General features: G+C 36.0%; 2 protein-coding genes across 2 annotated transcripts; one reads left to right on the forward strand and one right to left on the reverse strand.

The window, feature by feature from the left end:
• The first annotated feature begins 5,563 nt into the window (after positions 1-5,563).
• LOC103428308 (uncharacterized) lies at positions 5,564-6,544 on the forward strand. Its single transcript, XM_008366411.4, has 2 exons — positions 5,564-5,803; positions 5,911-6,544. The coding sequence occupies exon 2, from the start codon at positions 5,957-5,959 to the stop codon at positions 6,473-6,475; it is 519 nt and encodes a 172-aa protein (XP_008364633.3). The 5' UTR covers positions 5,564-5,803; positions 5,911-5,956; the 3' UTR covers positions 6,476-6,544.
• A 2,787-nt stretch (positions 6,545-9,331) lies between these two features.
• LOC103428309 (protein FAR-RED IMPAIRED RESPONSE 1-like) lies at positions 9,332-12,613 on the reverse strand. The gene is made up of 3 exons (XM_008366413.4): positions 11,994-12,613; positions 11,039-11,493; positions 9,332-9,857 (listed from the first exon to the last, which is right to left on the reverse strand). Exons 1-3 carry the CDS (start codon positions 12,214-12,216, stop codon positions 9,666-9,668), a joined length of 870 nt encoding a protein of 289 aa, XP_008364635.2. The 5' UTR covers positions 12,217-12,613; the 3' UTR covers positions 9,332-9,665.
• Between the last annotated feature and the right edge of the window lie 14,104 nt (positions 12,614-26,717).

Genomic DNA, 26,717 nt, shown 5'->3' on the forward strand with positions numbered 1-26,717 from the left:
TGAATGACCAAAATGATGAGTTAGAAGCTACTTAGTACTACGGTCTGGTAGTATTTCGTGTCACTTGTAAGTGAGAAGTCTTATGTTCAATTCTTGCTAAAGGCGAGTTTGAATCACATTATTACTAATTCATTATGAGGCTAAGCCAACTCTCTTTCCTTTAATGTAGATAATATTATTTGTTAAAAAATGATGAGTTAGAAAGAATGGACTCCATATAATGGACGTTTAGGTCAAGTCATTTTATATAAATTTTATGTTTTAATTTTCTTACGTAATGACAAGTTATTTTATAAATGTTTCAATGACGTATTGTGAACCACGTGGCCAAGACTATTACTTGAACGTCATAGGCTGATGTTAACTTTCAACAACCCTAGGCTGATGTTAACTTTCAACGACCTTAATCAAGGTATACTCTGTTAACTTTCAACAACCGTAGTTAAGGCTTTACGCCTTGGAAATCTTATTGACCAAACAATATCATGGCTTCTAATTTTCAGTCATTTTAATTTTGTGAGCAATGCTTTTGGTGCAACAGATGTAATCAGAATATCAAAATAGCTTGTTCACTCTTCTAGGAGGCGCTAGACCACTGGCGAACGATCTGATTAGTCTTTAAACGTTTGAAAATTAAGAAATGACGCATAGATCTACTTAAGCATCCACCTAGCCCGGCAAAGCATCCGTCTAGACTGTCTAGACCTACCTAGGTCGCAACTATCACTTAAACAAAAAATTGATAATTTTCATTTTGCATTTTATATTTTCAATAAAATGTAAGAGACTTGTTGAATATTTGGATAAACACTCATTATGTATTTATTTCCCATGTTTTCTATATGTTCTAATACTTTATAATCTATATGTCATTTTATTTTACAATTTATGTATTCCAATACAGTTATGTGGTTTTTAATATAAATAGGCACTTATTTATATGATATATAATAAATTTCTTAAATCCGCCTAGCCGCTTAGGTGCTAGGCTCCACCACGTCGCCCAACTGGCACCTAGAGTCGTTTAGAACCTTGAGCCTATGAAAGGTTCTAGTCATTTTTTTTGGGTTTTTATTACGTATCTGAAATAAATATAACTCATAATTTTGGTCCCTTAATTTAAAAATCAATTAGTGTCGTCCCTTAAATTTACTACCACACATTAATGTGGTCCTTACCATTTGATTCTGCCAAATTTTCTGTTAATTTGATGATATAGCAAACATGGAGTCCACACAGTCAATTTTTGAAATTAAAAAAAAAAAAAAACAGAAAAAAAAAAAGGAAAAGGCAAAGTCTCCAGGCTCTGTTTGTTGCTCCTTTGCCTAGTTTGATTATTAGCACGTTTAGGTTATTAGCTTTGATTTTCCCAAATATAGCTAAAGGATGCTGTGCTGAATTGCATCTTATATCAATGAGATGAATTCGATATATGTTGCTGTTTCAATCTTTGTTTTAGATTTTTTAATTTGCATTGAGAGACTTGTGTTTTCTTTTGTGGTTTTATTTAATTTCTAAATTATTTTGTTACTTTCTAAAGATTTTTTAAATTTCAAAAAATTATTTTTTTCCATGTGATCCACATGGTGCCTAATCATTGGCTGTGCGGACTCAATTTTTGCCACATCATTAAATTAACAGAAAATTTGATATAATCAAATTGCAAGGACCACATTGATATGCGGTGCTAAATTTCAAGAACGAAATTGACTAATTTTCAAATTAAATAATCAAAATGATGAGTTATGTCAATTTCAAAGTAGATATATAAAACATTGCTCCTACGACCACATCCTTACATGGTGATCACGCTAATAGAGCAGTGTCATTTTGTCACACTTATGCGTTTATGTGAAATTGAATCACACATTTTATATAAATATCAACAGAAGTTAGATTTGCAGTAGGATGGACTTCATATTAGGCTTGGCAAATGAGTCGTGTTTGTGTCATTTTCGTGTTATATACCTGTTATCTTAATGGGTTGTGTTAAACATGTTATCTTAACAGGTGACCCATTAACGACCTCTTTCGTTAACAGATCATGTATATTTCGTGACGGATTAACGGATCATGCTAGAAATTGTCATGCTTAATGTCTATATCTGGCAAATAATATCTTATTGGATTCTTAACAAGTGATCCGATAAACGATCCGACTCATTAACGGGTTCTTAATGGGTTACTCGGTAACTACCCGACTCATTATTAGGTTGACCAAAAACTCCATATTTTCATATTATTTCTTGTCAGGTTAACGAATCGTGTAAGAAAGTGTACCAAATATGCTCCATATAATGGACGTTTAAGATAAACACTTATTATATAAGTTTTTGTTATAATTTTCTTATACAATAATGTTATATTATCTTAAATATCTTCGCAATAGGGTGCGGTACGAGAAATTTTTTATTGTGATAGGAACACAGATGATACATCACGTGCTTTTATATAAGTAGTGAAAAATTGTATTTTTTAAGTTATTAAAATTTTAATATACATATTTCACTATATGCACAATGATATGTAATGTATCATCTTATATTTCGATCACATTAAAAAATTTCTCAATAGCCGTTTGTCAGTCTCCCAGTATAATCAAGAATTCGTGAATGACGAGGCCAACAAGTCTTCATACTACTTTATATAAGACAATGACATTGATCCGTACCCATTAAATGCCTTTAGTCCCACACTCACAAGAGACCAGTATACAGAATATTACAGCACGTGTTACTATACAAATTATGAGATATGTGTGCTAAAAAGTTAATAACTTAAAAAATAAAAATTTTCACCACTCTTATTTAAACACGTGATATACCACTTGTATTCCCGTCACAACTAAAAATTTCTCCTCACCCACCCTCAAAACCTCACCACTTTCATTTTTATTTTGAATAATAAGAAGACTAAATTTAAAGATAAAATTTACAAATTAAATAATATGTCATTAATAAGAATGAGATAAACGAATCATCAACTTTTATATCCTTTAGTTTTCAAAATTTTACCGGCTTAACATTACCCTTTTACTTTTATTACAAAAATCTTACATCTTTAAAACCATCCCAAAAGTTACAACAAAAATCCAATAACAAACCCCAGAATGTTGGTTTAATAAAGATTTAGATTCTCCATTCAAGTTCGAACTTTTACAAATGTATTTTTTTTAGTCAATAGCTCTGATTTGGGTTAATAAATACCAAAAAATATGTTTCCGCTATATAGATGCTAAAGTCTCATAATGAAATAAATCAATATGTTATCAATGTGAGGTGGAATACTTTCTGTATTAAAAATGAAAAATGTATGCATTTCTTCTGTAAAAGGATGAGCTCATTCTCCCACTTACTTATAACATATCTTCATCGTAAAAGTTTCAAAACTAAACCTTTCAATCTTCTAATCTTTATTTGAAGATCATCCATATAAAAAATCATTCGGATACCGTTTAGTCATCTAAATGTATGAAAAAAATCAACGATTCATTATAAATATGCTACTTGATATCAACACAGTTGATTTATTGATACATTTGGATGACTAAACGATATCTAATTTTAATGATTTTTATAAAGATGATTTTCAAATGAAGATTAAGAGATTGAATGGTTACAATTACGAAACTTCTACAATTAAAATATGTTATTTGCAAGTAGAGAAGTGAGTTCATTCCCCAAAATGAAGTGTTCGGTGTTCTAAGAAGCAACGTAGCCAGCCCATAGGCAATAGACCGTAAGTTGCCGCAGCTACAATCCCTAATCGGTCTGAAAATCGGAAAGCTTGTTAAGCGGCTCCTTGGGCGGAGTTAGGTACAGTAGGCGGAAATCTATGGAGAGCTATGGCGGAATCTGAATATTATTATTATTTTTTTTTTAATGCAAACCGACTGCGCATTCGACGAAGAGGATGGCTTGTCTGTTTTTTTTCTTTACCGCCAGAGGATGGCTTATCTACATGTTGTCGTTTTGCCAAAGGTTGCATGTTTCGTTTTTTATTCAAACTTTTTGTTATCACTTTTCGTTTTCTTTTATTTTAATCAACAAGTGACCTTTCATTTTTATTAGGGGTGTGATATCCACACACCTCTTTTTACTTCTCTCACACCTTTTTAATTTTCGGCCGTCGGATCGGATGAATTAAACAAAATCAAATGACAGAAATTTATTATTGTCTATTTGTAAGACACCACTGTCTCTCACCAATAATTTCTATACTTTTTTTAGTAAATTGTCAATTTGCCCTCTGAACTATCACCTAACTTTCGATTTTCCCCATAAACTTTTTAATTGGAAAATTAAGGACTTAAACTAATTTTTTTGGCTGATTTCCCCCTACTGTAAGTTTTTAATAGATTTCATCCAAATTAACGTTAACTCTTATCATGTGTAAACCATGTAACTCTCATTTGTGGACAAAAACATTACTTCACTACACATTCAGACACAAAAGCTATAGAATCACACATATTTGCATAGGTTTATATTATAGAAATCTAAGGTTTTCAATTATTTTAAAGAATGAAGCGACCGAACTACCCACACATGTTGTGCATATGCTTCCATTTAACAGAAATTTGGATGGAATGAATGAAAAATTAACAACAGGGGTAAATCGGCCAAAAAAATTAGTTTAAGTCCTTAATTTTCCAATTAAAAAGTTCAGGGGGGAAATCGAAAGTTGAGTGATAATTTAGGGGACAAATCGGCATTTTACTCTACTTTTTTAGTTTGTTTTGGCTATGTCTATACTATATATTAATAATAGCACACCCTTTATCAATTTTTTTTTTAACAAACACCTTTTATCAATTAAAAGCTAAAGAGAATATAAGTGTAAATAGTTACTTGTTTATATGATACTAATAAATTTACTTAAAATGTCTAATCTGCCAAGTTGCCTGAACGTTGGGTCCTACTTCGCCACTCGACTAACACTTATTATCTTTTAGAGCCATGCAATTATTATCCTTAAAAAAATCTCTGGATTCAAGGGAAAAGAGATTAGTTTGGCTCCTCAATGAACAAAGAGTTTCTCTTTAATTCACCCTGTGGCCGATTTATGGGATTTTATGTTTTTATGATCAGAACCGTTCATGTTATAAAACATTTTGTAAAGGCCATCTCTTAAAAAAAAATCAATAAACTATGAGATCGTTTAGTCATCAAACCGTATAAAAACATATGAAAGAATCTGATAAAAGAATTACAAAACCATCTACCCATTAGCTACACTAATTGACTAGACGACTGTATTTTCTATTTTTCTTTTTTTTTTTGGTTGACAACGGGGCATAATGCCGAAATAAAATGAAGATTACATAAGAATATAGCGAGGCCACGAGACCCAAACTATATTTGCAACTAGCAACATATGACAAGAAGGAGGAGCTTGCTCAAAAAAGACTGAACTCAAATTACATGACAAACCCAAAAGAGCCAAATTATCAGCAACAAAATTCTTTTCACGATAGATATGACGAACTTCTATTGATCTTTTAATTTTTGCAAAGTTATTTATAATACAAATGATTTCAATAAACTAAAGGTAATTGATCACAAAGTATCTTTAAAAAAAAAAAAAAAAAACCTCTTCAATCTTTTTAAGGAGCCAACCTCGCTCAAGAGAAAATCCAAAATCCAATAACAAAAAGCAAAAGCTTCTTCCTTTGTTCCCCCTTGCCCTTCCCTCTCCTTTCCTTCCATCTTCTCAGGAAACAAACAGAAACCACTACAAGCAACAACATTAGCAAGAAAATAAAGAAATACATAAACCCAACAAGCACCATTACAATCTCGAAGTCCGACATACAACCCCTCTTTCTCTGTCTCAAGATTTCAGCTTCAGAAATTGACATCTGAAAGTGAAAAGTTAATCTTTTTGTGTTTTTTTTTTCTTGATTCCCAGATCCGACTACCCAAAAGAGCGCAACACCCAAGACGGCCGGAGAGTGATGTCGTCATCGTCGACAACAAGCGTTCACGTCATGGCCCTGGACGGCCTGGTCAACGTGAACTCACTCTTCACCATTGCCGTCTTCGTGGGGCTTTCTCTGGCGACTCCGGGACAGAGGAGCCTCGAGAACCGGACATCCTGCGACGCTGGGATCGACGTGGCGAAGAAGCTGCTGGTGTTCGAGGTTGTCTCGTTCAGCTTCTTCCTGTTCTCATCGCTTGTGGCGCAGGGACTGAAGCTGGCGATCAACCTGCTCAACAGCAAGAAAGGAGAGGACCCGTTACAGGCCCACATCAATAAGAAGGTGTTGAGATTCGGGATGTTGGGGTCGGCTTTCGGGTCGGTCATGGGTTGCGTGTTTCTGATGATGTCGATGGTGAATGTGATCCAGATCAGGCTGGGGATGCTGTCGTGTGGCAGCAAATCCTCCGTCCATGCTGTGGCGGCGCTTGTTGTTTTGGTCACGACGGCTCTTTTGGTTTATATTTCTACTGCTGTTTATGCTTTTCTTCACTAGCTGCTGAATCAAATTTTATATTTGTCTCTGGATATTGGAATAAGAGTAAACTGTCGATTTGCCCCTGAACTATCACCCAACTTTCAATTTCCCCCTGAACTTTTTAATTGGAAAATTAAGGACTTAAACTAATTTTTTTTGGCCAATTTCCCCCCTACAGTTAGTTTTTCATAGATTTCATCCAAATTAACGTTAACTCTTATCATGTGCAAACCACGTAACTCTCATTTGTGGACAAAAGTGTCATTTCACTAGACTTTTAGATACAAAAGCTATAGAATCACACATATTTGCATAGGTTTATATTTTAGAAATATAAGGTTTTCAATTATTTTAAAGAATGAAGCGACCGAACTACCCACACATGTTGTGCATATGCTTCCATTTAACAAAAATTTGGATGGAATGAATGAAAAATTAACAGCAGGGGTAAATCGGCCAAAAAAATTAGTTTAAGTCCTTAATTTTCCAATTAAAAAGTTCAGGGGGGAAATCGAAAGTTGGGTGATAGTTCAGGGGGCAAATCGGTAGTATACTCTTGGAATAATGGAATGTCTGTGACGGTATTTCTATGAATTGCACGGATTCTGTTGCTGAGAGGTCCTCCTTTGTTTGAGATTTTAGGTGACCCTGATTTGGTTGAGAGTGAAATCTTTAAAAATTGGCAACTTGGAATAGAATATGCTTCATTAGAGTACTTAGGTAATGTTGGTCGGACACTTGGAATGAGTAGGAATGGGCAAAATACCTATGGGTTTAGGTAACTGCGGTTACTTACCCATTTAAAGTTTATGATTACGGTTATGGATAACCATTTAGACGAACAAACGGTTATGGGTATAACCGTTTATCCGTGAAATTTAAATGGACGGTTATGGGTATTAGCCATTGTTATAATGGATATCCATCGGTTATAGGTATTACATGTGGTTATAATGAATATCCATTTATCCATTTAATTTAATACATGTAAAATTAAAAAAAAAAAAATTAAAAACCCTAAATTTTCAATCTCTCCACTAGCCTCAAAGTCTCAAACGCTCCGTCCTCGCTGAATCAACCACCATTGCATATTCTTTCAAAAAGTTCTCCTCCAGCTGCATTTTCCATCTCAATTGCTAAATCGTTTGGTGTTAACAGCACCTACGTAAATTAACACACACACACACAGAGTAGAATTAAAAGTTATTGATGAATAAAACAAGCATGAATATTTGACTTTAAACCAAGTGAAATTAAAAGTTAACGACAAAAGGTAGTCTGATTGTTCTCTATAAAAAATGTTTAGTTTCGAAATATTTTGGAGCTTTGAATCATCTAGTATTCAAGATAATGACTACTTTTTGTTTTTAGAAACTTTACTTTGTAATCATATGGATTATAATTAAAGACTTGATTGAGTGTAGTAGAAAAATATCGTTTTTAAACTATTATTTCAATTATTGGAATTGTATGAGGACTTAAATGATTAAAATAGGAAAATGCATGCTAAAATGTACCTATAATGATGTTTAATTGTTAGAAAACGAAAATTATAACAAAATTTTCTTTTGCAATTTTCAAGTTGTTAAAAAAAAAAACATGTAGATGAGTGAAAAAAGGGTAAATGGGTAAAAAAAAGAAGAAGATAAACGGGTTCAAAAACAAGTAAACGAGTAAATAATTATGGTTAAATGGGTAAACGATTGTGATTAAATGGGTAAACGGTTATGTGTATGGGTATAATAATTTATGCAATTACTCAACGGGTAAACGGTTATGCGGGTATGAACATAAATGGTTATGGGTAAATAACCGCAGTTACCTGTCTGTCATAACCGTTGCCCATTCCTAGTAATGAGGGTTTATGGAAACTTACCTACATTGGAGATGACCTTATGGTGATCTCATAGCCAATCACACATGTGTTGTCATGTGGAGTAGGACACTCAGTCACATAATGTTTTAAGATATTGTTACGATAGCATCCCCCACTGATTCTGTCCAGTTGCTGCTAGTGTTGCTAGTGTTGAATGTTTGATTAGATTATGATTGATTTCGATCACATTACAAACTTGGCTGAGAAAACAAAGCCGTCATTTCATCCGAACTAGTCGCTAATGCAAAATATGGTTGAATTTTGGACGACACCATCATATGATGTTAGAGTACGGTTTTTTGTGTCAGTTGCTAATTGTTTTTGTTTGAACTAGGTTCTCACTGTCGGGACCTCGGGACATGGCATTATGTTTGGCTTGCTTATTCGTTGTATGCCGAATAGCATAACGGATGACATATAGGAACCTCGACCGTGTCTACGAGCAATATTGGCCGGTGCGCTGGTCGGTATTATAATCGGCACATGACAACCCCAAGAAGTAGTATGCCCGCCCCCTAACCTCCAACGGGTGCCGAGAAGAAGCTTGTTTAATGTGCCAAGGGTCCGAGCACCGGGGACGTTTGGGAGCTTGTTTAGCCGTAATAAATCTATATGAACTCGGATTTAGTTGCATTGGACTCGTTTCAACATCCCGATATGGTCTTGCGTTTGAGACCCTTGTTTTTCGTTTGTTGAACATTTCTACTCGAATCGGACTCGTGCTTGACTTTGGGACTGGAGTTTCCACAAACAACTAGAGAAGCGAAATTATTATCTCATTTCAATTTTTATTTTCAGGTCTCTCGATTTATAATAATAATAAATAACCATGAATCAACATTCATTGTCTCCTTCTGCACTCCTCCCTTTGTTTGTGTCCTTGATTTACTCTGAGTCGTATGGCTAGAAAAAGAGGGAGGAGCAAGATATGTGAGTGTCAAAAATCACTTCGCTAAATTAAAATGAAACTAAAGAAAAATAATAGAGTACGCAAAAGATTATGGAGTTAGAAGAACTTGCTACTTATACGTATGCTATTTGTACAACCAAAGGGTAAATCAACTGAAAAAAAAAACAAAAAACAAAGAACGAAAACTACAGGATAATTCAGTTTCTGCTCCACCGAAAACTAAGATTTACAGTTTTTCTTTTAACAAGACGATAATCTAAACTACTCTTATCTAATCTATGGGGAGGGGATTTGAACTCAAATGCAAGAGACAGACACACTGCCTTGACCAACTGACCAGACCCACATTTGCAAATTAGGTCTTGAATACAGGGAATAGCGTATGAAAGGAGCTGAAACAATCAAGTAGCCTTTTAACCGTTTCAAGGTGCTACCCTCTTTGATTCAATTTCTTTCACGCTCTGGACTATACCGTCAATGTTTCTCGACAAGTGATTGGAATGTTCTTCCATCTGCCTCAAAACCATATCAAGCTGTTCTTGATAGGTGGCAGACATCTTTCGCTCACGTTGCAACTCAGCCGTCAACTCCCGAATTTTCAGATATTTTTCGTCCTGGAACAAACCAAAAAGCAAATCAATAGCAATTATTGATTGTTATGGGAAATATTATGGTAGCATAATGCAAAGAACTCTTCCCCTGCCCTGCCCTCACAAACATACGTCGGGTATCTGCTAGGTGGCTTTAACAAGCCCTGGTCAAATATGTAAAACGTTACTGTAACCACTGTAAATTAGAGCACAAACCCTACATGTAAAACGTTTACTGTAACCACGATAAAGTTAAACGAGACACCTATTACATCTCACAAAACGGCCAGGGAAGCAATTACATATAGCACTCGAGGGGACTTGTCCAAATTCTAAGAACAGTTACTACCAAAAGAAACCATTAAAACGTCTTTATTTAATTATTTTATTACTTCTTGAGTAAGTTTATAAAGCTAAGGACCCATTTGATAAACATTTTGGTTTTAGCTTTTAGTTCTTATTTTTTGTGCTAGAGACCGGGGGAAAGTATATTGGATGAAATAAGGAATGGAGAAGGATAAAGGGAGGCGGTGTGAGGGAGGAGGGAGAAATGTAGATCATATGAAAACAAAAACGTTAAAGTGAAATCAACTCAAAATTGTTTTTAGTTTTCATTTTTGTCATTCCTTTCCTTTCCTTTCCTCCACCCTCCTTCCTTCACCCTTCTTTATCTCTCCATCCCTTTCTCCCACAAGTACTTCTCCACCATATATATCACAAAAAATTAAAACTAAAAACGAAATGGTTATCAAACAGGTCCTGAGTTTTAGATTGAACGTCAAAACTGGTTTTAACAATTTGGAGGTGACAAAAAATGGGTTGCCTAGTACGCCTTTGAGAAATATATGAACTACATTCTTCAAACAAGGAAAACCAAAAGAACGATATCATCAGGGAACCTTTTCAAGCAAGGGGCATCTGCTAACTTCATCCAATTAACCAGAATCCCTACTAATATAATGCAGGGTTGCATTAGCAAAAGTAACTTTCCAGCTTGCAATAGCTCCAAATCACTTGCAGGCAACAGAGACTAGACCATCTGATGCAATTTCAAATATACAACGGACAGAAACTAGATAATCGATTAACTTAACCAACACAAGGAAACAAAATAAACCGCTAACTTAACAGAAATCACAATGCATCTGTCTTACAAAATAAACCTATAAGCGAGCAACTCAAAGATGCAGATAAGAAGCACTCACTGGTGTTTGAGACAGAAGCATACTGCGGCGACCATTTGCAGGTGTACCTACTAGTGGACGGTTATGCTCCTTTATAAATCGTGTTACGATCCATTTTCCTGATTTGTCTTTCTTTACCACAAGCATCGCTTTGCACCCTTCTCTGGTGATTGCTCGAGGCTTCCTATTCTCAGTTCTTTTGGCTCGCGTCATGCGAAATCCCTCTTTGTTACACACAAGCCTCCGCCAAACTACCTTACCATCACGCATTGATCTCCGGAAGGCATCGACTCGCATAATGAAGCCCACCTGTGTTGCATATGCATCATAGAACACTTTCGCAGCCTCTTCATATTCAAACTCCATACCCACAAATGGTTCTGTATCCGAGTTCCCCTCATATGTGACTGCCTCTTTCCCATTGGAACTCTCTAACACGTCCTCATCCTTGCTCATAGAAGGTTCTTCATCATCCACTGCCCAAATAAGCATTGTGATAAGACTCCATCTAAGGTTCTACCTTCCAAAATTCAAGCAAAACAATAATTTTGCGAAGAAAAATGCGATTTTTTATACCAAACTAGTTTTCGATTACCTAATGAATTGTGCAAAGTCTCACATCATAGTGTAACCAAACAAAACCTTACTAAAATATTTTACCAATGTAATGATTCTGATCACACACGCAGAATAACACATCTATATCTCAACTATCCACTGGAAAACATAACCTGCGTTATGTTTGGCTGCCGAGAAAACACAAGAAAATACCAACAACAGACTGGAAAACTGAGAACAACCCAAGATTGGGGTTACTGAATTCTAAGTTACCCAACTCATAGTTGTCTACTTTTGCTCAGCATCCAAACAGATTAAGGAAATTCCAAAAACAACAAACAACACAATCGAAGGTTTAACGTGAGTGCAGATTAAGAAATTAAAGAGTGAAAATGCTAAGATAAAATGATTAACTCACTTGCTGTGACAGAGAGATCGCGACCCAACAGTTTGCTTGGCTTCTGCAATAGAGAGGAAGCAGAAAGTTCGCTCCTTTTTTGTTCTTCTGGTTTTGGGGAGGTGGCGGGCGGTTGAAGCGTTTGAGCTCGAACTCCAGGGTGTTGGCAGGTGAACGATCCACTGCGGCGAAGAAATGCATCACTGAAAGTCCTGAATAACTTGAAGGGAGATACTTCGCTCATTCCCTTGGATGCACAATTTCTACTTACCTGCTAATCACAGTTTGACACCAAGTACAAAAAAAATGTTCTTGTGTTTTTATAGTTGGGGTGGTAACTGATTTTTCCGTTGGGACGTCGATATTAGGAAAATAAGAGGTTATTTTTCCTTTATCTTGAATCCTTCTCTCGTTGGCCAGTATGAGAAATAACCTCAATGTGTGCACCACCACCACCAGTATCGTAACCGGTAACAAAAGTCTGGACTTTTTCGTTTTAAGGATCTGACAATGTTTCCAATTTCTAAGGACATAGAAAGGGATCCGGGGCCTTTATGATAGTAGAAAGGGGAGGGGGACGACCCGCTGAATTCACATTAGAAATTGACAACGTCAACACAAACGAAATCTTGAATTGTGTAATGAAACAAGATGAACCACTTCTATTCTCCAAGCTGAGGTATATGAAGAATGGCTTTTTGGTCCCTTTCATCCAGTGGTCAGGACATTGTCTTTTCGTGTAGAAGATACGGGTTCGATTCTCGTGACGGATAGGTATTCATTCCTGGCCGCTTTTGGTTAGTGTTCATTGTTGAGTGATCGCTCGCTATTTGGCTAGAAAAGGTGGTATGGAAGGCTTCTTCTCTCCAAAAATTAACTTGGCTCCTCAATTCGTATGTAACCGATTTACAAAACTTTATGTTTATGATCGGAGCTGTTCATATTATAAATCGCTCTCTGTAATAATCATCTCTGCAAAAAAAATCAATTAAATATGAAATTTGGTCATCCAAATGTACAAAACAGATGGAATGATTTGGTAAAAGAATCATGAACCATTTATCTATTTGTTACTATTGATTAATTAAACAACCTTAGTTCTAATTGAGTTTTTAGAGATGACCTTTACAAAGATTTATAATATAAACACGAAAATTTGTAAATCAACTGCTAAGTGAATTGAGGAGGAACTCCTCAGTCTTGAGGAGCCAAGCCTTGGCTTTATATCAATGATGAGAGAACTCATATGGTCCTGTAGTTCATTCAATTCCAATAGCCGATGTTGACGCCAACGCCTCGGTGAATGAAAGAGAACGGTTGTACCTCCAGCCACCGTAAATCTCGTGCTTGCATAACTGCATTGGTGTTCAATACATTTTAGCTACTGAATAACTTGAAGGAAAGTGCCCGGCTCCTTCATTTGGAATGTTAAAAACCTGCTAATCAGAGTTTAACACTATATGTGAACTTTTATTTTTGTGTATGGCTTCACTTTCAACAACGTTAATTAAGGCCTGCTCCTTGCAAATCTTATTGACCAAAAAAAGGAATATGGCTTCTAATTTCCAGTCATTTTAATTTTGTGAGCAATGCTTTAGGTTTGTACACCTTTTCTTTTTGGAGTTTTTATCACAAACGATCTTTGAAATTAACTTAACTCAACATTTTGGTCTTTCAATTTGAAAATCAATCAATATCGTCCCTGAAATTTATTACCATACATCTATATGATCCTTGCCATTTGATTCTGTCAAATTTTATGTTAATTTGATGAAGTAGCAAACCCGGAGTCCACACAATTAATTTTTGAAATTAAAAAAACTAGGAAAAGCTTGCAGACTATACCCGGTAGTTTTTGATACGACATGGCGACACAACACAAAAACGACACGAAAATAACGGGTTTCGAGTCAACACGATAACTTATTGGGTCATTATCGGGTGACCCGTTAATAACGGGTATACACGCGAGTAACACGTGGGTAACCCGTTAAGAAAAAATTTATTTTGATAATTTTAAAGTTTAATTACTAAAAGATTTATTATAAAATACAATAGCCATATTAATATATACAATATATTCTATATTAAATATATAGTTTTGTATTATTATTCTATATAAGTTTAAAAAAAAAAAAGTTGTAGTCATTATTTATTTTTATTATGAGAGTCCCTTATTATCATTACTAGGATAAATTTTACTTAACATGTTGTTGTCCAAAATTAAAATAAACTAATATAGTATTTGTATATGCAAGAACTAAGAAGACATACATACAAGTATGAAAAATGTGAGAGAATATATAAACACTCGTGATTCATCATTATTCCTCCACGAGTAGATAATGGTTACACTTACATTATCGTTTAGATTTTTAAAATCCTCCAAACCTTCATGAATAATGTTTTTTATTTGAGGACAAAATTAATAAAATTAATAATAATTATTGTAGAAGTGTAAAAAATGTAAAAAAAAAAAATACAATCACTCATAGTGACAAACTTTACAATTTTCATGAAGGGGTTAGCTTCGAAATTCAACACTATAATTCATAAACCTTAAATTTATATTTAACCGTCGATTACCATTTACGCTTTATTCTTCTTACTGAATTTCATTTTTAAAATTTTCTTTTTTGAAAACATGATCATCTGGCGGATGTAAGAAGATGAACAGTTCAGATCTTTGATATCACGTTTTGATATTTACGGTTAACTGAAATATGAGTCGATCTCATATAGTTTGTAGAAACTTTATAAACATCAAGCAATATTTTCACTAACCGTAAAATTATGAATATAATATCAACGATCCAAACCGTTAATCTTCCTGCATCATCTAATAGATCAAGTTTTCAAAAAACAAAATTTGAAAAAACAAAATTTGATGAGAACAATGAAGAGTAAATGTAAACAACAATCAATGGTTAAATTTTGATCTATGATTTATATAATTATAGTGGCGAATTTCGAAGTTAAGCTCTTCATAAAAGTTGTAAAGCTTGTCATTACGAGCATTTATATATTTTTTTACACTTCTACATTAATTAAATAACTATTAAAGACTTTATGTAAATGAAAATATACTTAAAAGAAAATTGCGTTTTTATGTTTTGGATGTGACAATATGATATGTATATACTTATTTAGTATTATGTTTTTCATTTGATTATTTATTGGTTTAAAATATATTTTCCTTAATAGGTAACGGGTCAGGTCATATTACCGGTTTATTTTAACGGGTGTTACACGACACAACCTATTAAGATATCAGGTATGACATGAAAACGACACGAACATGAAAAACACGACATGAATGCCAGGTCTACTGCAGACTCTGTTGGCTGCTTCCTTTGCCTAGTTTTATTATTAGCACGTTTAGGTTATTAGCTTTGATTTTCCCAAATATAATGCTGCACTGAATTGCTTCTTATATCGGTGAGATGAATCTGATATATGTTGTTGTTTCAGTATTTGTTTTAGATTTTTTCATTTGCATCGAGACACTTGTGTTTTCTTTTTTAGGTTTATTTAATTTCTAAATATAAGAAAATTTAACAAGATCAAGAGGCAAGGACCACATTGATATACTGTGACCGGGGTCTTTGTGGTCCAAAATAATAAAATGATAAATAACAGTAAAGTAAGGATGAGACTTTTGGTAGTACCGGTGAACCAAATGGCTACAGCGATGGAATTTGGGATGGATATGTAGTATCTCTCTAGATCTAGCAAAGCAAAAGACCCCCTAACGTAATTCGCATGGGGGCTAATCGTTAAGTTCACCCTAGCCTCGCAGGGCGGGCCCCCGCAGTCTCAAGCCATAGCTTATGGGATATTACAATAACAACAAAGCCTTTTACCACTAAGTGGGGTCGGCTGTATGAATTCTAGAACGTCATTGCGCTCGGTTATGTGCCACGTCTTTCGTTATATCCAAGTACTCCAAGTTTTTTTTTTTAGAGTCTCTTCCAAAGTCTTTCTAGATCTTCCTCTACCCCTTTGACCCTGAACATCTATCTCGTAATTACATCTTCTAACCGGAGCGTCTGTAGGTCTTTGTTTCCCATGCCCAAACCAAAGTAACCGATTTTCTCTCATCTTTCTCGTGTGCCCACACATACAATGAAGCATTCTCATCTCCACTACTCTCATTTTATATACGTGTTGATGCTTTACTACCCAACATTCGGTGCTATAAAACATTGTTGGCCTTATTGCTGTCCTATAAAATTTTCCCTTGAGCTTTAGGAAGGACATTGATTAATTTAAATTGAATGACCAAAATGATGAGTTAGAAGTTATTTAGTACTACAGTCTGGTAATATTTCTTGTCACTTGTAAATGAGAGGTCTTAAGTTCGATTCTCACTAAAGACGAGCTTAAACCACATTATTGCTAGACTGCTAGTTCATTATGAGGTTAAACCAACCCTCTTTTTCTTAGTGTAGATAATATTATTTGTTAAAAAATAATGAGATAGAATGGACTCCATATAATGGACGTTTAGGTCAAGTCATTTTATATAAATTTTATGTTTTAATTTTCTTAAATAATGACAAGTTATTTGATCTTATCTTAAATGTTTTCAATGGCGTATTGTGAATCACGTGGCCAAGACTATTAGTTGAACGTCTTAGGCTGATGTTAAGTTTCAACAACCCTAGGCTGATGTTAACTTTCAACGACCTTAATCAAGGTCTACTCTGTTAACCTTCAACAACCATAATAATTAAGGCTTTACTCCTTGGAAATCTTATTGACCAAAAATAACATGGCTTCTAATTTTCAGTCATTTTAATTTTGTGAGCAATGCTTTTGATGCATTAGATGTAATCAGAATATCAAAATAGCTTGTTCACTCTTCTAGGAGGCGTTAGACGGTTGACGATCGTCCTGATTAGTTCTTAAGCGTTTGAAAATTAAGAAATAACGCCTAGATCTGCTTCAACGTCCGCCTAGCCCGGCTAAGGGCTAGTTTGGTATTGCTGTGCTTTGAAAAAAAGCTGCTTCTGCTGTGCTGTGAGAATAAGTAGCTGTGAAATAAAACAGCAGAGTGTTTGGTAAACTTTTTGTAAAAGTGCTTTGGAAAAAAATAACAGTATTATAGTGTTTGGTAAACTTTTATGTAAAACAGATGTGAAAAAAGCCGGTTTTTCAAAGCTGGGTTTTGCAGCTTCTTGTTTTTGACTTTTTTTCACCAAAAATTGTGAAAAAAAACTGAAGCTAAATGTTTACCAAACATAAAAATAGCTCCCAGCGTTTTTTGATACCAGCTTTTTTTCAGAATCACCTCAGTACCAAACCAGGCCTAAGCACCCGCCTAGATTGTCTAGACCTACCTAGGTTGCAACTATCACTTAAACAAAAAATTGATAACTTTCTTTTTGTATTTTATATTTTCAATAAAATGTAAGAGACTTGTTGAATATTTGGATGAACATCCATTATATATTTATTTCTCATATTTTCTATATGTTCTAATACTATATAATCTATATGTCATTTTATTTTGCAATTTATGTATCCCAATACATTTATGTGTTTTTTAGTATAAATAGGCATTTATTTATATGATATATAATAAATTTCCTAAATCCCCCTAGCCACTTAGGCGCTAGGCTCCAACACGTCGTCCAACTAGCACCTAGAGTCGTTTAGAACCTTGAGCCTATTAAAGGTTCTAGTAATTTTTTCTGGGTTTTTATTACGTAGCTAAAATAAATATAACTCATCATTTTGGTCCTTTACTTTAAAAATCAATTAGTGTCGTCCTTAAAATTTACTACCACACATTAATGTGGTCCTTACTGTTTGATTCCGCCAAATTTTCTATTAATTTGATGATATAGCAAACATGGAGTCCACAGAGTCAATTTTTGAAATATAAAAAAAAAAAAAAAAAAGGCAAAGTCTCCAGGCTCTGTTTGCTGCTTCCCTTGCCTAGTTTGATTATTAGCACATTTAGGATCCGTTTGTTGCGCCGGACTGTCTCGGACTGGACTGGCTTAGACTAGACTAAGCTGGACTAACTTAGTGAAGCGTTTGTTACAGTGTCAGACTAAGAAGTAGGATAATAAAAACAGTACTGTTCACCAGATTTGTGTTTGCTTAGACTAGGACTACAAGTTTTTGCCATTGTGTAATAGAGTAATGCTACAAATCTCATGATATGGGTTAATTGGAGCATATTTTTGCCATGTATATTATGAATCTTAAAAAAAGAGGACAATTGTTTTGTTTCTATTACCTGCTAATAGAATTGGGACATACTATAGTTGGGACATGCTATTTATAAATAGTTGAGTTTAATTTGCAAATGTAGCTTGGTTTAAACTCTATCACCCAAAAGAAGAAAAAGAATAATGCCCAATACATGCAACTTCAACAAATACAAGTACATAAGAAGATACTTGTGACAAGTCAATCTTTGCTATTGATTGACTCTTAAAATATCATTCACTAAACTTTGATCCAGGATATTTTACAAAATGCCAGTGAACTATAGTATAGCATTCCAAAGTAGATCTCCATAATTTACAAAATCCTAGTTAACATTAGCCAAAATACTTTATAGTGCAAAGCTAAGTTATAAGCCATAACATAAGATTGTACGATTAATAAAATACATCCATGTCAAAAGGCACCACATAATATACTCATCCGCTTGCTTTGTCGCTTAAAAGCCTTTGGACGAACACTTTCTTGAGTTCCGATTTGATTGCCTTGAACACTCCCACATTTTGTGGTTTTTCCAAAATAAAAGACAATGCATCAATTTGATCCATAGGAGAAAGACCCATTGGTTCAAGTTCGTTAGCTATGTCACTATGATCTGCAGTACCTTGAATTAAAGCTTCAGTTACCATTTGCATCCTCTTCCCACTTTCAACATAAAAATCTTTCAGTCCACTGATAATTGCCTCGGGTTCCATCACTTGAACTTCCCGCAGCTCTTTTCCTCTTTCTTTGGCTATTTTCAGATGAGGTGCTTTGTTGGCTTTGTTGGTTCATTGAAGAAACAAAATTTTCACCTCCAATATCACTTGCACAAACTTTATCATGACTTTGTTCCTCCACCATTTCAGCAGGGGTTTCGGCTACATTACATGCAGCCCGATCTTTTCCAAATATATATGCAAATTTATCATACAGTGGAAAATGTTTGCTTCTCCATCCATCAACTTCTTTATTTTTCTAAGATTATATCAACATAGCAAAACTAAAATTTAGCATGCATAACAAATACAGCGGCAAGAATATAACTAATGTATAAATAAAATAGGATATGAACATGCACATAAGTTTGCCATGCGTCATCACTGTCAACTTCAACGCACTTTTTGACATCATTCCATGCAAATCCACTTGTGTTTATCATGTCAACAACCAAACTATATGTTTTTTTTCCATTTCTTCAACTTTGACTCAATATGTGGAGTTGCCTTTATATTGGAATGAAGACATAAAACATTGACAACTTTCACTATTTCAATCAAAGTACCTTGTTTGAAAGCACCGGTGTCACACCGTTGCTTCCGAGCAAAAGGTATAAAATATTGATGATATCAGAAATATCGGTAGTCCAAAAACACAGAAATTTCGATGGAAATATCGGGATATTATCGATATCGATAAAAATTGAATAAAAACCACGGAAATTGTAAGAAAAACTTGGAAATTTTTATTGAAACTTTGCAGGATGTTTATTTATTCAATTATCTATTAGTTTATCACAAAAAATTGGAAGGAAATGCATTGCATGATAGATATAACTGATTTAAGTTGATTATATAGCGAGCTGGCAAATATTGTGAGTGTAGAAAATATGTAGTAATTAATTAAAGAAGTTTAAACACACCATAATCATTTATATATAATGAATTAGTACAATATTTTACACTTTATACATTGCATGGTAAGATACATGAGTGACTTAGCAAGGTCTAAAATATCGATAATATTGGAAATATCGGTAATCCAAAAAAATATCGGTAGTCCAAAAACACGGAAATTTCGATGGAAATATCGAGATATTATGGATATTTTAGACCATAAAAAAAAGCCTCAAGAACGGATAGTAATGCTTCTTCCTCAAATGCTTCCCATTTACGCATTCTTCCTTTTGGCTCTTGAGTAGCATTCAAAATATTGTCGTTATCCATACCTAAACAAAAAATATTTGAATTTACTAAAATACAATACAAATAATCAATTTGCATAATATCCAATTAATTGGCATACCATCCAATCAATAAAAAAGTTTTAACATTCATTGATGAGCAATCTAATCATTTTGCTAATATCCAACAAATGCATGATAAAAATGAATACTAAAATAAAATGTTATCATTAACACATATAACTAGTTCGGTTGTTGGTTCCTAATTGCTCTCCACTCATTATACATTTTCTGAGCCATGGCATTCCTCTTTGTAGTCCACTAGTAAGATGTTTCAACACTACCAACATATTCACCTTCTTCTGTATTTTGTCCATCTTCTATTATTGGCAAATTCTCCATTGGATCTACAGACATCTCTTGCCTAATAAGATTGTGTAGTAGGCAACAAGCAGTAATTATTCGACCTTGTGTCCTTATCGGATAGAAAGATGGACTCCTTAGTATCGACCACCTTCCTTTTAGCAAGCCAAAACAGCGTTCAATTACATTCCTTGCCTTAGAATGCTTCATGTTAAAATATTCTTCCTTATTAGAAGGTGTCCGTCCCTCCCATTCAGATAAATGATAAGGTATTCCTCTATAGGGTGCAAGGAATCCTTCACCATTTGTATAACCATCATCTGCAAGGTAATAATAACCTAATAAAAAAAAAAGCAGACCTTATTAACGTTTTGTAGTTGACAAACAAAACTAGACCTAACTTACAAAGTTGAGACTAACTAATAGTCTTACCCGCTGGTACCTTAAAACCATTAGGCCTATTAATTGCATCATGTAGCATTCTAGAGTCTGATGCCGAACCCTCCCACCCCGGAAACACATATATGAACTGCATATCTCCTGAACACACACCTAACACATTAGTTGCGACTCGACCCTTTCTTGTTAGGTATCTTGGTTTGTCAATTTCAGGTACATGCACATCAATGTGTGTTCCATCTAATGCTCCCAAGCAATTCTAAAAAAAAAATAAAAAAAAGCTTTTGCTAATTTATACAAAGGGAATGAAGAGTTAAAGCTTAGGGAAAATGAAAAAAAAATTATCATCATACCTTAAAACATCGCCACCTAGGATTTGTAGAATCAATAGGCACATGCTAAGGGACTTTTAGTAGGATACCTTGTAATCGCAAAATTCCTTGCAATACGCTATTGAAATACCTACTTATAGTCTCTCCCGACCTATAAAATCTACCGCCAACACTACGATTCTTAGTATGATGTGCTAATATTTGTAAAGTCATACACACCTGCTTCTCTACAAACACCAAACCATCCGTTTTTACCCTCCCATCTTGACGAAGTAATTCACATAATATGCTAAAAGTCCTTCTATCCATTCTCAATTCGTTGACACATTCAATATCAGTATTCCCTATTATACCATTCAGATAACACAAACTAATCTCTCGTTTAACAAGTGAACGGTTAGTCAAAGTGCGTCGTTCAACATGTCTCTATTTGGCCCTTAGCATCAGTAACACAAGAATCGTACAAATGCAAATTGTCTCTAAATGAGACATTTGTAACAATAAGATCAATAAAAGCTTCATTCGCTCCATATCTATCCAAACAAAAAAAAAAGAAAACAAAAAATAAGGACATTATATATGCAGAATACACACACACACACACAGAGTACACACAAACACACACACACACAGATTACACACACACACACACACACACAGATTACACACACACACATAGTACACACAAACACACACACAGAGTACACACAAACACACACATACACATAAAAATTACACACACACACACACACATATAGATTACACACACACACACAAATTACACACACACAGAGTACACACAAACACACACAGAGTACACACAAACACACACACAGAGATTACAAACACACACACACACACAAATTACACACACTCACACACACACACACACACATATTACACACACACACACATAGATTACACATACACACACACAGAGTACACACAAACACACACACACATATTACACTCACACACAGAGATTACACACACACACACACACAAATTACACACACACAAAGATTACACACACACACACACACACACACATATATTACACACAAACAGAGTACACACAAACACACACACGCACAGATTACACACACACACACACACACACACACACACACACACAGAGTACACACAAACACATACACACACAGATTACACACTCACACACACACACAAAGTACACACAAACACACACACACAGATTGCACACACACACACACAGATTACACACACACACACACATAGATTACACACACACACACATAAAGATTCCACACACACACACACACAAATTACACACACACACACACAGAGATTACACACATATACACAGAGATTACACACATGCACACAGAGTACACACAAACACACACAAACACACACACACACACAGAGTACACACAAACACATACAAACACACACACACACACACACACATAGATACATACACACACACAGAGTACACAAACACACACACACACACACATGCACAGACACACACACACAGAGTACTCTCATTGTTGAAACCCCAAATTTTAAAAATCGAAAACAGCATGTGGGTAGGACTTTCAAGTTTCACAACTTTGACATCCTAAATTCCCAAGTTCCATCTCATCTTATGAAAACCCCAAATTCTAATCTCAAATTCACCTAAATATCAAAACCCTAATTTGTTCAAGTGCAGAGGTCTATGATTTAAAATTTCTCAAACCCAAAACAACAAAATTAAATAAAGCTCAGTTAATATCACAAACTAATCCACACAAATCGACGAAATAAATCGAAGATTCGAAGCTTACCAGACAACTCGAGGCAGATGAGGGCGAGCAGCTGCAGATGAGCGAAGACGCAGCGATGAAAGTGAGGAGGATGACGATGAGGGAGCACGGCAAGGACGACGATGAGGGAAGACGTCGAGATGAGGACGATGAAGGCGATGAAGGAAGACGCAGAAAATCTCTCGTGTTTTCTTTGGCTTATGAGTCTGTCCAAAATTGGGGATCCTCGTTAAGAACGGCTAAGGAGGTGTTTAATCCGGGCGAATCCCTGCTAAGCTCATTAAAGCTAATCCTAGTGCACACCAAACAAATAACTACAGTCTAGTCCAGTCCAGTCTTTCTTAATCCTGTCAAACAAATGGGCCCTTAGGTTATTAGCTTTGATTTTCCCAAATATAGCTAAAAAGGATGATGTGTTGAATTGCATCTTATATCAACGAGATGAATCCAATATATGTTGCTGTTTCAATCTTTGTTTTAGATTTTTTAATTTGCATTAAGAGACTTGTGTTTTCTTTTGTGGTTTTATTTAATTTCTAAATTATTTTGTTAGTTCCTAAAGATTTTTTAAATTTCAAAAAATTAATTTTTTCCATATGATCCATGTTGTGGAGCCAAAAATAATCACAAGGCGACACGTGGATTTTTGGGTAAAAGATGACAAAAATATCCTTGAGGCATACCGGGATTCCTACGCGCGAGGAGCGTACAATCATTTGTCAATCAAGTCAAAAGTGTCCAAAATAGGTAACCAAATCAAAGATATTCTCATCCATCCTAATCTTAGATAATTATTTTATAACCTACATAACATTACATTTAAGTGGAGGTTAATTGGCTAATTAATCCATTAATCACCAATTAAATCACCTTCAAAGCAACAAGCTCAGAATCCAACCTCTTGATCTCCTCGGCTAAGGAATAAGCTTCAACTGCCATAATCTTCGCCACCTCCTTGACAACTTTGCTATATATGCATCATAGCAAGCAGAGCAGTCCTTTTATAGTGGGTCGTATGTTTTGCAAAGGAACTTGGGCAAACAACCTTTCTACCGCTATCAACAAACTTGGCACAAGCGTTCATGACTTCAAGCAGATATAGTTTTAAAAGCATACAGATCTCAGCAGCCTCCCCAGAAGCAGGCTTAGTGGATTTCTCACAACTGCCCACACGAGCAGTATCTTCCTTCCTAGCAGGCGAATCAGTCTCAGCAGCAAAGGGAGTGGGCCTTAGCGCCACTTTAGCAACAGAGTCCACCTTACCACTTTTCATAATAGCAAGTTTCTCTAAAGGTGAACCAGAGATCAACCCAGCATTCTAGCAGGCAGGAGGCCTGCATGCCCAGCATTCCAGCAATCCATGAGGCCCACGACCTCCTAATTTCTTTCAGTCGCCAGCTTGGCCTGAGTAAGGTCTAAGAGCCCCAAGGACATGAGCCATGTGGCTCGCCTAGCACTGCGCCCCAACGCCACAATCCGCAGCCCCAACCGCACAAGTTGCCTTTGGCTTTAGCCAAGCCAAACAGGCCAAGCAGTGACCCTTGCCACGAAGCCTCCTCATCCCATGCCGAGCCGACTCCTGGCCCCTGCCAGCCGACATGCTGCACCACCCCGACGGCTGCCCCGCAATAGCACTATCCAAGAAGAAGACAAGAAAAAATTAAATTTTTCTTACATTGGTGCGGCACGGAGAAGACGAAGAAATCAACGAAAGACGGTCATTTGCAAGATGTAGAAGATTGCTAGAGGAGGGGGAACAAATATCATCTAAGCTCTCTCTCTCTTGTAGGGTAGAATAAATCGCTCTCCAAAGTTGATTTAATAACCCACTTAAGGTGGACTTAAATAGGCTTTGAGAGAAATTTATTTCCCTTTCCTAGAATGACCTAATTTCCTATTAAAGAGAGAATCTACATCAAAATAGGAAGCAATCCTACATTTCCTAAAGCAAGATGATCTCTACACCTGCTGCCCTTTCCTATGAGGAGCCCAACAAGTGTGGGGGCATTTGTGGAGCCAAAAATAATCACAAGGTGACACGTGGATTTTTGGGTAAAAGAGGACAAAAATACCCTTGAGGCATACCGGGATTCCTACGCGCGAGTAGCGGACAATTATCCGTCAATCAAGTCAAAAGTGTCCAAAATAGGTAATCAATTCAAAGATATTCTCATCCATCCTCATCTTAGGTAATTATTTTATAACCTACATAACATTACATTTAAATGGAGGTTAATTGGCTAATTAATGGATTAATTCCTAATTAATCCATTAATCACCAATTAAATCACCCACAAAATATACCCAAAAATCCCAAAGGGCCGGCCACCCTTGTTGATCTCATCATATTTACCTATTTTATCACATTAATTAGCTAGTTAATTTGGCAATAATTTTATTTGCTAAATTAATTAGTCAATTATTCTCATAACTCCTAAATTCAACCTAAATCAAGAACCCTATCCCTATAAATAGGCTCCTATTCTCACCAAAAACCTAGGTCCTTACTCTTGCTAAAATTCTCCAAAGCTCTCAAACACTTTTATCTCAAAATTCTAACTTTGGCATCGGAGGTTCTTCGGTCAAAGCCCCACCCATTCATCGTGGGCGCTTGAGGCTCTTGGCCTTAACCTAAGGTGTTATTTGTTTTGTAGGTGCAATTTTGTCCAAGATCAAGGAGGAAGAAATTTGCATCCACAAATTGGTGCTTTCATTGAGAGGTGAGATCCATACTCATAGAAGACTCTCGCATAAAAAGGTTTTTCTCTATTTTCTAGTCCATTTGAATATTTTTCATACGTTCTTATTATTAGAAATTTTTATTTGCAAAGGTTCTTTGATAAAATGTATAAGAAAAATATAATGGCTAGAAATTTAGAAAATTCCACAAGTGAAAATTCTAATACTCAAGAAATGGGTCCGCGGCGATTTACGAGGCTAAATGTGGTCATAGGCGAAGTGGTACCACCACTACGAGGTTCCACCATGGCCCAAGACGTGTCATCCAAGCTTGCACGGGCCCGAGCCCAAGCCTGGCATTCACATGCATCACGCACTGAGCAGCCTGTTCTCGTCGAGCAGCCCACTTCCGTGGCCCAACCTGCTCCTACCGAGCAACCTACTCTCACGGTCCAGCCTGCTCCCGACGAGCAGCCCACTCCCGTGGCCCAGCCTGTTCCAGCCGAGTAGCCTGCTTTCGTGGCCCAGCCTGCTCCCAACGAGTAGCCCACTTTCGTGGCCCAGCCTGTTCCCGCCGAGCAGCCCACTCTCGCGGCCCAGCCTGCTCTTGTGGCCCAGCCTGCTCCCACGACCCAATCTGCTCCCGTGGCTTTCCAAGCAGCCCAAGTCGGCCCAAGACTATCTCAACTATCTGGACCTACCATCAAGCTGGGAGCATTTTCACCACATTTCTTCGTGGATTTGATATTTCCCAACTCAAATCTCGCACCCAGAGCCTACCACACTTCCACTGCTCAATGAGGCACATTCCTTCCAAGTTCTTCCAATCTAAATGGCAAACAACACTTGTCTCAACAAGTCATAGAGTTGACGAACGTCCTTGCACAATAGATAACCTTGGTGAATCAACTCTTGCAACGCACCGAGATCCAACGTGCCTCGGACAAGGTGTCCCGAAGTAGGACAAGGGCAAATGAACCTTTCCATTAGTGTCCCGGTAAGTAGCCTATCAACTAGCCACGATCTGAGCGTTCTGGCAGTTTACGTACCCGATTGGGCC

Source organism: Malus domestica, chromosome 05 (genome assembly GCF_042453785.1).
Source record: "Malus domestica chromosome 05, GDT2T_hap1".
NCBI lineage: Eukaryota > Viridiplantae > Streptophyta > Magnoliopsida > Rosales > Rosaceae > Malus > Malus domestica.